Genomic DNA, 15,188 nt, shown 5'->3' with positions numbered 1-15,188 from the left:
GTCTAGCTTAGTTCATGTTCAGCTCAGTTCTTCTTTATTGATACACATGATAGGTTATGGTTAGCTTTGTATGCCATGCTTTGGTGTTCATGTTCAGTGATTTCAGTATGCCATGTTTTAACAAGTTTAACATATGTTTGATAGCATGTTTTTAAAAGTATAAATGCATCGCATGCATGTTTTAGTGAGTTAGATGGTTTCTTACTAAGCGAAAGCTTATAGATACTTTCTTTTCCTTATACTGCAGATAAAGGTAAAGGAAAGATGGACTAGCGGAGGTTGGAGGGCAATGCTACGAAGATGTGTGTGGGCAGGAACTTGGAATAGAGATCTTAGGGAACTTTAGCAAGCTTGGTTTAAACCTTAGAACTTTTCAGTGTTTTAGCATTTTGCACTTTAATATGTTAATTGCTATGAATTAGTTAACAATGCACTCTATTATGCTTAAAGCACTATTTTTATGATGTTAGAATGTTAGTTATTATTGTTAGGATGTTCTTAGTCATTTTTGGAGTCATTATGTGTGATTTGGCACGAGACAGTGCTGAAATCAGATCTTTGGCACGAAATCAGAAACTCGAATCGATCAGCTGATCGATTCGAGGGTTTCCAATCGATCGATTGATCGACTGGGCAACACGTCTCGCGAACAGTAGGCGTCGGGATTGATCAGCCGATCGATCCAGCCAATTCCGTCGCGAACAAAAGGCTCGGGGATCGATCACTGGATCGATTGACCAGTCTGGATCGATCAGCCGATCGATCCAAAATATTGCCCCGAGCACAGTAGCGTGCTGGATCGATCACTGGATCAATCCGACATTCCAATCGATCAATGGATCGATTGGGAGGTCTGATATCAGCGGGAAAATGTTTAAGTTCAGTTCCTTGACCATGGGGAAGGTAAAACATGTTATGAATAGTTAGTTTACACCCCTTAGCATGTATAGAACCAAGAAATGTTAGTGGTTTAGCAAAATTTTAGTTAGTACAGCTTCCGCACCTAGATTTAATGGTGGTCAGGGAATAGTTTAGCACAGTATAATGTGACGATCGACCTTACAGCTTAGTTAGTAGAAGGCGGGTCGTTACAGAGTGGTATCAGAGTAGTTCCCATACTTCCTACGCATACATCAGCATTGAACCTGCAGCTTCCAAGTAAGAAACATCTCCCTCTTTATTATGTTCTTTCTTTCATGTTTATGGATAATGTAGCATGTTGATTGATGATAGTACCTAACATGATAGTGATAGTAGTTATATAACATGATTGCCTTAGTTATGTATATCCTCTATGTCTTTAGCAATGGCACGAGGACGCCCAGCTAGAAGGGCACCAGCTACTGAGCCCCAGCATGAGGCAGGCAATTCAGTGCCTCCCCCAGACCTTACAGCATTAGTGGCTCAGTTACAGCAGTAGCTAGCTGAACAGCAACAAGAGATAGCCACCTTGAAGGCTAGTCAGCAGAACACTCCCACAGTCACCCCGGAACCAAACTTAGCAACGCCAGTAGTCTTAGAGGTTCCCCCAGTCCAACCTACAGCACCAGTAGCCCCAACAGCAGAGGCAAAGAGAGAAGCCTATCTGATCCAGTTGCAGAGAGTCAAGCCAGAGAATTTCTCAGGCACCAGCGAACCATGGGATGCTCAAGCCTGGTTCAAAACACTGGAAAGTACGATGGAGTTTCTGGACTGGCCAGAACATGAGAAGGTGAAGTGCGCCTCCTTCTGTCTGACAGGAGATGCACGCATGTTGTGGGAGAGAATTAGAGCGAAGCGCCCAGTGAACCAGATGACATGGGCTGACTTCGAGAAGAAATTCTTTGAGGAGTTCTTTCACATGCGGGTCACAAACTGCCACTACGACGAGTTCACTGAGTTTCGCCAGGGCAACCTTTCAGTGGAGGAAGCCGTGAAGAAATTCAACAGATTGGCTCGTCTATGCCCTGAACTAGTCAGCACAGAAAAAGAACGAGTCCGGTTGATGCTCAAGATGCTGAGGCCGGAAATAGCAATGAACGTGGCTGGTGGCGTTCATAGGCCACAAACCACAGAAGAGCTAGTGAGCAGCGCTCTAATCACTAAGCATTACCAGAATAGCATCAAGCAGCAGAATCAAGTCCTCTCATAAGCTAAAGGTCAAGGAGGCTCAGGTACTCAGAAACAGCAGGGCCACAGCTCTCATGGCTCTAACTAGAAAGGAAAATCCAGCAACAAGCGCAAGCCAGGGAGTTACCCAAAGGGAGGACCGGCTAGTAAACAGCCCAGTTATCCAAAGTGTGCTACTTGTGGGAAATTCCACCCTGGAATTTGTCGTAAGGGCACACGAGGATGCTTCGAATGTGGACAGGAAGGGCATATGGCCAAGCAGTGTCCGAACAAGGCCAGCTTTCCTCCACCACAGCCGGTCCAGTATGAAGCCAAGCTAGCACAGTTGCATCAGATGCAGGCCGCCTTAGATGGTCCACACGTCAGCCAGGGCAGACTAGAAGCCCCCCCAGCTATGACGAATGCACGGATCTACTCACTGACCAGAGAGGACGTAGCAAATACCTCGATAGTTGTTACAGGTCAGATTATTATTTTACAGCAAAGTACAACTGTCTTATTCGATACTGGGGCAACCAATTCATATATATCCAGGGCATTTGCCGAGAAGTTAGCAAGACTTCCAGAGGTACTCAGTAGACAGTTCCTGACGACCGTACCTTCAGGAGAAATTATGGCATCTACGCACTGGTTCAGAGCAGTTCCAGTCATTATAGCAGACAGAGAACTCTTCTGTGATCTGATAGTGCTAAATATGACTGAATACAATGTCATCTTCAGGATGGATTTCTTGATCAAATACGGTGCCTCCATCGAGTGCCGTAAGCAGAAAGTCATATTCCAACCTGAAGCAGAAGCACCGTTCGAGTTCGTCGGAGAACCCAAGAGAAGGGCCAGGAAGTTTCTCTCAGCTATGAAGGCACAGAGGTTAATGGATTCGGGATGTACGGGATTTTTAGCACACGTGGTCAGTACCAGTCAGGACAAGGACCAACAGCTAGCAGAGGTTCGAGTCGTATGTGACTACCCAGCAGTCTTCCTTGAGGAATTACCAGGCTTAGCACCAGACAGGGAGATTGAATTTGAGATAGAGCTCATTCCCGGTACCAATCCTATTTCCAAAGCACCTTATCGCATGGCTCCAGCAGAACTGAAGGAACTTCATGAGCAACTACAGGAGCTGCTTGACAAGGGCTTTATACGTCCTAGTCACTCACCATGGGGAGCGCCTGTATTGTTCGTGAAGAAGAAGGACGGGAGCATGCGCCTGTGTATAGACTACCGGGCACTGAACCAAGTCACGATCAAGAACAGGTATCCTCTTCCCAGAATAGATGACCTGTTCGACCAGCTAAAGGAAGCAGCAGTGTTCTCTAAGATAGACCTCAGATCAGGTTATCATCAGGTGAAAGTCAAGGAAGGGGATATACCCAAGACAGCATTCAGGACTAGATACGGACATTACGAGTTCGTGGTCATGCCCTTTGGCGTGACAAATGCTCCAGCTACTTCATGGACCTCATGAACAGGGTATTCAGAGAATACTTAGATAAGTTCGTTATCATATTCATCAATGACATTCTTATCTATTCAGGGACTCAGGAAGAACACGCAGAGCACCTGAAAATAGTACTACAGACCCTTCAGCAGAACCAGTTGTACTCCAAGATCACAAAATGTGAATTTTGGCTAGATCAGGTGTCCTTCCTTGGTCACATCATTTCAAAGGATGGTATCATGGTAGACCCAGTAAGATAGAAGCTATGAGCAATTGGAAGAGACCCAAGAACGCTAGCGAGATCAAAAGCTTTCTGGGATTAGCAGGTTACTATAGGAAATTCGTAGAGGACTTCTCCAGGATAGCCTCCCCACTGACATCTCTCACCAGGAAGAACAGAAAGTTTTAGTGGACAGAGGACTGTGAGAACAGTTTTAGCGAGCTGAAGAGGAGGTTGACCAGTGCACCTATTCTGACTCTACCAGAGAACGCAGATAACTTTGATATATATAGTGATGCCTCTAAGTTGGGACTTGGAGCAGTGCTGATGTAAAATGGCAAGGTAATCGCCTACGCCTCCAGACAACTCAAGGATTATGAGAAGAACTATCCTACTCATGACCTTGAGCTTGCAGCAGTCGTGTTCGGCCTCAAAATTTGGAGACATTACTTGTATGGAGCTCAGTGCAGAGTGTATACAGATCATCAGAGTCTGAAATACTTCTTCACTCAGAAGGATCTGAATATGCGACAGCGGAGATGGCTAGAGCTGGTCAAAGACTACGACATAGACATCCTCTACCACCCAGGAAAAGCAAATAGGGTAGCAGACACACTTAGCAGAAAGTCCAGTGCTGCCCTATTATCTCTAGCAGCCATGTCGCCACCCCTACAGAAAGAGATCACAGATTTTGGTCTCGAACTCATAGTCGGACAGCTCTCAACTATGACATTAGAGTCTACCTTGCTTGGTGACATCCAGACAGCTCAGGAGCAGGATCTTGAAATTCAGATAATCAAGCAAGGTTTAGCAGAATCAGAAAGTGGAGAGTTCAGAATATCAGATAGCGGGGTACTATATTTCTGCGATAGGCTATGTGTTCTAGATCAGGAGGAACTACAGAAGAAAATCCTAGACGAGGCTCACAAGACTCCTTACGCGATGCATCCTGGCTCCACCAAAATGTACTAGGACTTGAAGAAACGTTTTTGGTGGCCTGGGATGAAGAGAGACATCGCTCGATATGTCAGCACCTGCCTAACCTGTCAGAGGGTTAAAGCAGAACATCAGAGACCAGGAGGAGTTTTGTAGCCTATTCAGATTCCAGAATGGAAGTGGGAAGACATTTCTATGGATTTCATAGTCGGACTACCCAGAACCACGAATGGTTTTGATGCCATCTGGGTAATAGTCGACAGGTTGACTAAATCAGCCCACTTCTTAGCTATCAGGATGTCCTACTCCATGGAACTGCTAGCACAGTTGTATCTCAAGGAGATCATTAGACTACATGGAGTCCCACGAACCATTACATCAGACAGAGATAGCAGATTCACATCACACTTCTGGGAGTGTGTACAGTCAGCGTTGGGCACGAAGTTAAAGTTCAGCACAACCTTCCATCCTCAGACAGATGGATAGACGGAGCGAGTAAATCAGGTACTTAAAGATATGCTCCGAGCATGTGCCCTAGACTTTAAGGGAAGTTGGTGCAAATATCTGAGTCTAGCAGAGTTTGCATACAACAATAGCTATCAGGCCACTATCGGTATGGCACCTTATGAGGCTCTTTATGGGCGGAGGTGTAGATCTCCAATCTGCTGGTATGAGAGTGGTGAACAGAAAGAACTAGAACTTCAGACAGATATACAGCAGATCCGCCAGAGGATAGAGACAGCTCAGAGCCGCCAGAAAAGCTATGCTGATACGCGGCGTAGACCTTTAGAGTTTTCAGTTGGGGATTCAGTGTTCCTCAGAATAGCTCCCATGAAGGGAGTAATGCGGTTTGGGAAGAAGGGCAAGCTGAGTCCCAGATACGTGGGACCATACCTTATCAGCAGAAGAGTGGGCAAGGTAGCATATGAGCTAGAGTTACCCCAGGAAATGTCAGCTATCCACAATGTATTTCATGTCTCTATGCTGAAGAAGCATATCCCAGATGCCACCCAGGCGATTGAGCCCCAGCAGGTACAAGTCCGCAAAGACCTCAGCTATGATAGTCGGCCTACTCAGATAGTAGATCGAGCAGTTAAGAAACTGCGGAATAAGGAAGTACCCAGAGTTGGGAGACAGCAAAAAAGGTCTCCCAGCAGAAGAGGCAACTTGGGAGACAGAAGCTAGTATGAGACAGAAGTACCCAGAGTTATTCTAAGTTCGAGGACGAACTTTTTATAAGGTATGGAGGATTGTAATGCCCAAAAAAAAAAAATTCTCAAAATTATTTTAGAAATATTCTACGATTTTTATAGAATTTTAGGATATTTTTATAGAATTTTTAGAGCAACGGAAGTAGCAAAAACAAATAGAACTGTAAAATAGCCTACGCGGGAATTGAACCCGAGACCTATGGGTCCTACGACTTATAGCGGACTCTAGTAACCAAGTGAACCCAACAGCGCCGTGCTGAAAGGAAAGGGAATCAATTTTATTTAAGTTAGAGTTGGGGCGAATTAGATCACTTAATATAAATAAGAAATAATTAAGTGAAGGGTTATTTGGATCGTGATTGTTCCTCTCCTCAAAACCTCACCGCCACCCACCTCTCTTTTCTTCCTCTCTTGGCGCCAACCACAAGGAAGGCTAGGGTTCCGCCCAAGGGCATTTTCCAGCGATGACTTTGACACGAGGACGCTCCCCTCCGCGAGAGGAACGCATAGACGCGAGAAGATCGTCGAAAGGATCGTCTCCACCGGAAAACCAGCGACTAGATTCGTAAGAAAACTAGCGCAGGATGTAAGAAACCCCAAATCTGTAGTATAAGTAGCTTTCATACGATAGAATGCTTTTACACTAGCTATATGTAGATTTTTCGACGCATAGGGTGTATTTAACCCTCCTCGCAGATTTAGGGATCTAGTTGAGCACCTCTGGATGGGCGAGACACGTTTTCTCCTTTCAGTTGGAGATTCTAGACGTTGTGGGGTGCCTAGAGGTGGTCTCCCTAATAGAGGGGAGAGTTGGAGCACACTAAGTGTTCGACAAGAGGCTTAGCTCAGTAAAATGCTACAGTAGGCATTTTTAATAGCTCAGTAAATGCAATAGAAGCATTTAAAACAGCTTAGTTAGTCTTGCTACAGCATATATGGGACTACGGTCCAATGGGTGGGCCCCCACAGTCGCCTCTAGGTTCAGATAACCTAGTAAAAGAAAGATAAATTAATTAGCTATGATCCAGTATTTTACTTTCAGTAGGGGCACTGTACAAGACTAGATGTCCTTGGGCTGGGCACCCATAGTCGGTCCCTAGGTTTAGATAACCTAGTAAACCTTACTAAATTCGGGATTTGCAACCCCGGGTCTAGTTAAGGATGCACGCATAGCATGTACAGTTGCCGGGCCCATTAGCAGTATGATTATGTATTTTAATCTATTACATTACTAGCTTTTCAAAACTCATGAAGATCAATTATGTTAGTTGAGTTTGAATTCAGTTACAGTCTAGCTTAGTTCATGTTCAGCTCAGTTCTTCTTTATTGATACACATGATAGGTTATGGTTAGCTTTGTATGCCATGCTTTGGTGTTCATGTTCAGTGATTTCAGTATGCCATGTTTTAACAAGTTTAACATATGTTTGATAGCATGTTTTTAAAAGCATAAATGCATCGCATGCATGTTTTAGTGAGTTAGATGGTTTCTTACTAAGCGAAAGCTTATAGATAATTTCTTTTCCTTATACTGTAGATAAAGGTAAAGGAAAGATGGACTAGCGGAGGTTAGAGGGCAATGCTACGAAGATGTGTGTGGGCAGGAACTTGGAATAGAGATCTTAGGGAACTTTAGCAAGCTTGGTTTAAACCTTAGAACTTTTCAGTGTTTTAGCATTTTGCACTTTAATATGTTAATTGCTATGAATTAGTTAACCATGCACTCTATTATGCTTAGAACACTATTTTTATGATCTTAGAATGTTAGTTATTATTGTTAGGATGTTCTTAGTCATTTTTAGAGTCATTATGTGTGATTTGGCACGAGACAGTGCTGAAATCAGATCTTTGGCACGAAATCATAAACTTGAATCGATCAGCTGATCGATTTGAGGGTTTCCAATCGATCGATTGATCGATTGGGCAACACGTCTCGCGAACAGTAGGCGTCGGGATCGATTAGCCGATCGATCCAGCCAATTCCGTCGCGAACAGAAGGCTCGGGGATCGATCACTGGATCGATTGACCAGTCTGGATCGATCAGCCGATCGATCCAGAATATTGCCCCGAGCACAGTAGCGTGCTGGATCGATCACTGGATCGATCCGACATTCCAATCGATTAATGGATCGATTGGGAGGTCTGATATCAGCGGGAAAATGTTTAAGTTCAATTCCTTGACCATGGGGAAGGTAAAACATGTTATGAATAGTTAGTTTACACCCCTTAGCATGTATAGAACCAAGAAATGTTAGTGGTTTTGAAAAATTTCAGTTAGTACAGCTTTCGCACCTAGATTTAATGGTGGTCAGGGAACAGTTTAGCACAGCATAATGTGACGATCGACCTTACAGCTTAGTTAGTAGAAGGCTGGTCGTTACACCTCTGGTCTGCGCAAGGGATGGCTGCTTCTCCTGATCTCGCTGCTCTCCTGTGCTTCTTCTCTGGTCTGCGCAAGGGACGGCTGCTTCTCCTGATCTCGCTGCTCTCCTAAGAAACCTGCGCTTCTCCTCTGGTCTGCGCAAGGGACTGCTGCTTCTCCTGATCTCACTGCTCTCCTAAGAAACCTGCGCATCTCCTCTGGTCTGCGCATGGGACGACTACTTCTCCCAATCTCGCTGCTCTCCTAAGAAACCTGCGCAAGGGATGACTGCTTCTCCTCTGGTCTCTGCCTCGCCTCGCCTTGCTCTCCTGCTTCTTCCAGTCTACGCAACCTTCTCCTCCTACTGGTTGGGTGCTTCATTTCTGAATATTACAAGGTAATAAACACATCCAATTCCTCTCTATCTACACCTGTTTGATGAATGAGTGTGCACATCTTGAAATAAATGTTTCTGGATTCTAGAAACATTGATTAAAGTTTTGTTTTTTCTTTATTTTTCAGAGTTTAAAAGATGAAAAACTTACAAGAAGATATAAAAAAAAAGATATTGGATGGAATTATGGGAGGATGGTCAACTCAGACAAGATTGTTGATGGAATAATATGCAACTTTTGCCAAAAAGTTACAAAGGGTGGGATAACAAGGCTCAAACAACATCTTGTTGGAGGATTTAAAAATACAAAACTTTGTCCAAAAGTCCCAGCAATAGTTAAGCAAGAAATGAAAGATCACTTTGAAGAAAAGTTAGCCCAAAAAACTGTCATGGATTCCATACCTCACTTTGATGATGTTTTTGACATAACAGAAAAGCAAGGAGATGATATTGACTCACACAGGGATCCCTCTAGTATAAAGAGGTCGACATCTATTTCTTCCTCGGCCAACTCGTCAATATTACAGCCCAAAAAACCTCGGCAATTGGGACCTATAAATGCTTTCTTTAAGCTGGAAGCCAAGAATCAAGGTGGCAAAGGACCCCAATTTAATGAAGTTCAAAAAAAACTCATGTCTGATGTAGCTCAAAAATTTTCAAGGTGGATGTATGATGCTGGAATCGCATTCAATGCGGTCAAATATGATAGTTTCAAGCCAATGATTGAAGCAATTAGACAATATGGTCCTGGGATGAAACCACCTAGTTATCATGAGGTGAGAGAACCTCTTTTGAAAGAAGAGATCAACCATACAATGCTGATTTTGAAACAGAATAAAGAAGAGATGGCGAAGAATGATTGTACTTTAATGGCTGATGGGTGGAGAGATAGAAAGGGGAGATCACTTATCAATTTCTTAGTGAATACCCCAAAAGGCAACATGTTTATTGAATCAGTTGATGCATCTAGCTACTCTCATACTGGTGAGAAGATGTTTGAGTTGCTTGACAAGTTTGTGCAAAAAGTTGGGGTGCATAATATTGTTCAAGTGGTCACCGACAGTGCATCGAATAATGTTTTTGCTGGTGCGAAAATCTAATATACTAACTTACATCATCTTTTCAATTTCATAAATTAGTTTGATTAACTAATTTATTATGCTCTTGTTCTTTACAGGAAAGAAGTTGATGGATAAATATCCAAACTTGTATTGGACCCCGTGTGCGGCACATTGCTTGGATTTGATGTTTGAGGACATATTCAAAATGCCGGATTTGAAGAGGGCGCTTGAGCGGGCAATCATTGTTAACGGATATATTTACAACCGAACTATGTTGTTGAACATGATGAGAGAGTTCACCGGACAAAGAGACCTTATAAGGCCAGCTAAAACTCGTTTTGCCACTGCTTTCTTGACTATGAGAAGCTTTCAGCAGCATAAGCAAAATTTGAGAAAGATGTTTACTTCAGAAAATTGGAGTAAAAGCAATTTCGCGAAGGAACAGACTGGTAAGCAAGCGCAGAAAATTATATTGATTCCTTCATTTTGGAATTCCATCATTTATGCTATGAAAGTTGGTGGCCCATTATTGGAGGTACTTCGGTTAGTGGATGGGGAGAACAAGCCTGCCATGGGTTATATATATGAGGCAATGGATAGGGCTAAGGAGAAAATAGCAAAAGCCTTTGGTAATAATGAGGATAGGTACAAAAATGTTTTTGAGATAATTGACCATAGGTGGCAGTTGCAGCTCCATCAAGATTTGCATGCAGCGGGTTATTTCTTGAACCCCGAGTTCTTTTACTCAAATTCTGAGATAGAACAAGATGAAGAAGTAGTTATGGGTTTATACAATTCAATCAGTAGGTTGACTGATGATCCTGAGTCAGAGGGAACAATACATACAGAGTTGTTAAAATACAAACAAGCCGAAGGTCTTTTTGGAAAGCAAATTGCAATCCAAATAAGAAAGGTTGTATCACCAGGTATGAAAATATATTTACTCCTTTTTTTTGAAATAAGTTCAATGAGAAATACTAATATAAGTATATAACTATTGTTATTAACTAGCTGCATGGTGGAACTCGTATGGAGCTTCGACACCAAAGTTGCAAAGACTTTCCCAGAAGATACTCAGTCTCACTTGTAGCTCTTCTGGTTGTGAGCGCAATTGGAGTGTGTTTGAACATGTAAGCCTTTATAATATTATACTTTTTATTTTTTATTACTGTGAAATTTTAAGAATTCGTTCTCATGTCTCGTGCACAGCTTCATTCCAAGAAAAGGAATAGATTGGAGCAAAAACACATGAATGATTTGGTGTTCATTAAGTACAACAGAGCTCTGAGGCGTAGATACGATAGTCGTGATACCATCGATCCTATCATATTGAGTGAAGTAGATGATGGAAATGAATGGTTGGTAGGGAGACTGGAGGATGAAGAGCTTGACTTTGTTCATGATGGTGATGATTTGACTTGGCTAGATGTTGCAGATGCTGTTGGAGTAAATGAAGCTCCTTATACATTGAGAAAATCTAAAGGGGCCTCGAAAGTGACCCCTACATCTACGCAAGTCGCAAAGATGACCACATCTACACCTACAGGAAGTTTGAAGGCGTCCACATCTAAGTCTAGAGGGAAAAGGCCGATAGGAACATCTACTACACATGATCTTGTAGGTGAAGAGGATGAATTCGATTTTGATGAAGAAAGTGAAGAGGAGAATGATGCCGAGCGTTATGCAATTCCAAATGAAGAAGATGGTCTCGATCTTGATGAAGAAGTTGAAGATGAAGATGAATTTTAGATTATGTTTTTTTTATTTTTAGAATTGAGGTTTTATATGCCTTGAATAGTTGAACCTATATATTTGTTATTTAAGTATGAACTATTGAATTGATGTTACTATATACTACATACTATATATTATATATTTATATACTTGTGGCGCTATACTTTCAAATAACCCTCGCTGTGCTATTCGCTATGCGCTATTCGCTATGCGCTATAGCCACGTGCGGCCTTTGCGCTACAGGGCGCTACGCGCGATTGACAACTATGGGCTAAGGTATTCACCACCTCGATCTGATCGAAGTATCTTAATACTCTTGTCAAGCTGGTTTTGCACTTCATTCTTGAATTCTTTGAACTTTTTAAAGGATTCAGACTTATGTGTCATCTGATACACATAACCATATATACTGAAGTCATCAGTAAATGTAATGAAGTACCTATAACCACCTCTAGCAGCGACACTGAAAGGTCCACATACATCACTATGTATAAGTCCTAACAAGTCAGTCACTCTCTCGCTGTGTCCACTAAAGGGAGTCTTGGTCATCTTGCCCAGTAGTCATGACTCACATGTCTTATATGATTCAAAATCAAATGAGTCCAGCAAACCATCTTTATGGAGCTGGGATAAGCGTTTTTCATTTATATGACCTAAGCGACAGTGCCAGAGATAGGTTTGGTTCATTTCATTTCATTTGAACCTTTTGGTATTTATGCTATAGATGGGGTTCTTTAAGTCTAGAATATAGAGTCCGTTAATCAGAGGTGCACTACAATAGAACATATCATTTAAATAAACTGAACAACATTTGTTCTTTATTATAAATGAAAGACCTTTCTTGTCCAAACAAGAAACTGATATAATGTTCTTAGTAAGAGTAGGCACATAATAACAATCATCTAATTCTAGTACAAGTCCAGAGGGCAGAGATAGAGAATAAGTCTCTACAGCAACAGCAACAACCCGTGCTCCATTGCCTACGCGTAGGTCCACCTTGCCCTTTAACAATACTCTACTATTTCTCAGCGTCTGCACATTAGTACAAATGTAAGAAGCACATCCGGTATCTAATACCCATGATGAAGAAATAGAGAGATTGACTTCTTTAACATATATACCTGAAGTGGAAGTTTCACTTCTCTTCTTCTTAAGATCTTCCAGGTACACTTTGTAGTTCCTCTTGCATTGCCCGGTCTGACCGCAGTGGAAGCAAGTAGCATCCTTGGCAACCCCTCCTTTGGGTTTCAATGCCTTGCCTTTGCCCTTAGCTTGGGACTTTCCCTTGCCTTTAGGCTTGCCCTTGCCTTTGTGCCTTTGCAACATCAGAATTGAGTTAGGCTTAACCTTCTTAAGGTTGAGCTCAGCAGTTCTCAACATGCTAAGCAGCTCGGGCAGTGGCATGTCAATTTCGTTCATGTTGTAATTCATGACAAATTGACTGTAGCTCTCTAGCAAGGACTGCAAGATCAAGTCAGTGGCCAACTCTTGGCCAAGGGGAAATCCCAACCTTTGTAGGTTTTCTATGTACCCAATCATCTTGAGTACATATGGACCTACGGGAGTCCCGTCTTGCATCTTGCACTGAAATAGTACCTTAGGGATCTCGAATCTCTCGTGCCTTGCTTGTCCTTGATATAGTTGATGAAGATGTTCAACCATATCATAAGCACCCATCAAGTCGTGTTGCTTCTGATGCTCAGAGTTCATGGTTGCGTTAATGAGACAGGACACATCTAATGTGTCATCTTGATGCTTCTTGTAAGCATCTCGGTCAGCTCGCGTGGCAGTGGCAGGAGGTGCCTCAGGAATGGGCTGCTCCAGGACGTGCAGTTTTCATTCCTGTGTGTGAACTATCCTCAGATTCCTGTACCAGTCCAGGAAGTTAGCTCCATTGAACTTGTCCTTATCGAGAACAAAACGTAGGGAGAAGGAGTTCGTGTTTGACGACATGGCAATCTACAACAAAAAAATACAGAAAATAAATATCATATTCCAATTATCATTTAATTATCCCTTTAATTAAACGATGCTCCCACTGAATTATAGAACTTTTGTAGAATCGAGTCATGGACATGGTCAAACAACACTTACTAGATTCTAGCTATAATTTGTGCGGGACAAGATCCACATCATACTATGCCTTGAGTTAGCTTTGGCTAAATCGCCCAAGACTTTAGTATGATCGGTAGGTAACTAATTACCAATTACATCTCTATGCAACTCTTGTTTATAGGATCAAGATCCGCATATATATTAAAACTTGAGTTAGCTTTGGCTAAATCGCCCAAGAGTTAATATAAATGTGATTTTGACCTATCTACCAACCATTGGAAAATGCCTATAGTTAAACCCGATCCAATTGAGTTTAACTAGTTTTACTCAATCTAATTGAGTTTGTACTCACCCATGCGTTGATAGGAGAGACCAAGATTGTCCCTCCGCACCCTACCAAGATAATATGCGTTGCTCTGCTTTGGCATATTCAACAACAACATGTGATCGAGGTAGTGATGGGTATCATGGCATGGTAGGCATTTTGAGTTGATGCGATTAAGATCTAATCTATTCATTGATTTGTATCATATACGTGATTTAGATCTAATCTAATCGTGGTACATCATATACGCGATTTAGATCTAATCTAATCGCGGTGTCACTAATTAATTACTCTACTCTAGCATGCATCACATACACACACACAAGCAATTAATTAAATTGTGATTAGTCATGGCCCTACTATGATCTTCTCAAGCCCATGAGAAGATCGGAAGGTCAACCTAAGGTCAACAGCTTCTCCAAGCTCCTCCCTTTGGCCGCCACGTGTTGCTCGCACCCTCCTCGTAACTCCTCCTCAAGTGGACCTTCCACAGCTCCATTTTGTACATTACAAAGATGAAACTACAGTTACATTCGAGTCTAAATTATTTTACAATAGGAATATAAAATAAAGGAAGGCATGACGCGCAGGTCGCGATCATATACAACACGCACAAACACACAAAATGACACGCAGGCCATATTATGAATTACAACACAATTTAACCAATCCAATTGGAGTTTTTGGGCCATGACCATCATAATATTATACATAATTCTAAATTATGTATTTTTTTCATAATTTCTGTAATTTTACTACTGATTTTTGTGATTTTACGAGTCGCAACTTCCCGGCGGTCCCGTTTAGCGATTTTTGGGCGCAATCGCGGGACAATGCCCCTTGCGGGGTTAGGGGCAGCGCCCCTTCTCGCGAAATAATCTCACGAGTGTCCCACGATGATCTTACAGTGCCTTAAGCCGCTGTCCCAAAACTATTTGGGTGTAACCTTGCCGTTTCAGAAGGTTTTTCACAGTATACGAAGCCTACAAGTGACCAAGCACTTGTTGCTTCGCAACTCCAAGAAAAATACTCATAAAATACATAAAAAATCATAAATTTATAGAAAGTTACAGATCTATAATTTTTCATAAAAATTAAAATAAAACATGTACACGCTTCACATATGGCTCTGATACCACTGTAAGCATTTCGAGCCGCAAAAAATCGCTATTTCGCGTTGCGGAAACCTCGAAAAACTTGCCACCGGATCCGTGCGAAATTAATAAAATAAACGTGTACATGTTTTTCTACTCGAGATCTACATTAGATCTAAATGATAAAGAAGTTACTGTTGAAGCGATGCCCTCCGCGTATCCCACTCGTCCAAAGTTCTTGCTGGATCT

The 15,188-nt window shown here is 42.2% G+C and overlaps 1 protein-coding gene and 1 long non-coding RNA gene across 2 annotated transcripts; both read left to right on the top strand.

Moving 5' to 3' along the window:
* Positions 1-9,335: 9,335 nt before the first annotated feature.
* LOC122031375 lies at positions 9,336-10,725 on the top strand. Its single transcript, XM_042590492.1, has 2 exons — positions 9,336-9,756; positions 9,848-10,725. The coding sequence occupies exons 1-2, from the start codon at positions 9,336-9,338 to the stop codon at positions 10,723-10,725; spliced, it is 1,299 nt and encodes a 432-aa protein (XP_042446426.1).
* An 84-nt stretch (positions 10,726-10,809) lies between these two features.
* LOC122031923 lies at positions 10,810-10,970 on the top strand. The gene is made up of 2 exons (XR_006125895.1): positions 10,810-10,861; positions 10,941-10,970. It is a non-coding gene; the product is annotated as an uncharacterized LOC122031923 (long non-coding RNA).
* Positions 10,971-15,188: the final 4,218 nt, after the last annotated feature.

The sequence above is a fragment of the Zingiber officinale genome, chromosome 11A (assembly GCF_018446385.1).
Source record: "Zingiber officinale cultivar Zhangliang chromosome 11A, Zo_v1.1, whole genome shotgun sequence".
Classification (NCBI taxonomy): domain Eukaryota; kingdom Viridiplantae; phylum Streptophyta; class Magnoliopsida; order Zingiberales; family Zingiberaceae; genus Zingiber; species Zingiber officinale.
Note: the sequence above shows the minus strand (reverse complement) of the source record. Positions and strands in the feature narration are given on the sequence as shown.

What these genes read in the sequence shown, in the direction of transcription:
- LOC122031375 (XM_042590492.1), top strand. Translation starts at nt 9,336, where the DNA reads ATGTATGATGCTGGAATCGCATTCAATGCGGTCAAATATGATAGTTTC. An exon ending in ATCGAATAATGTTTTTGCTG is followed by an intron (nt 9,757 to 9,847) that starts GTGCGAAAATCT and finishes TGTTCTTTACAG; the next exon opens with GAAAGAAGTTGATGGATAAA.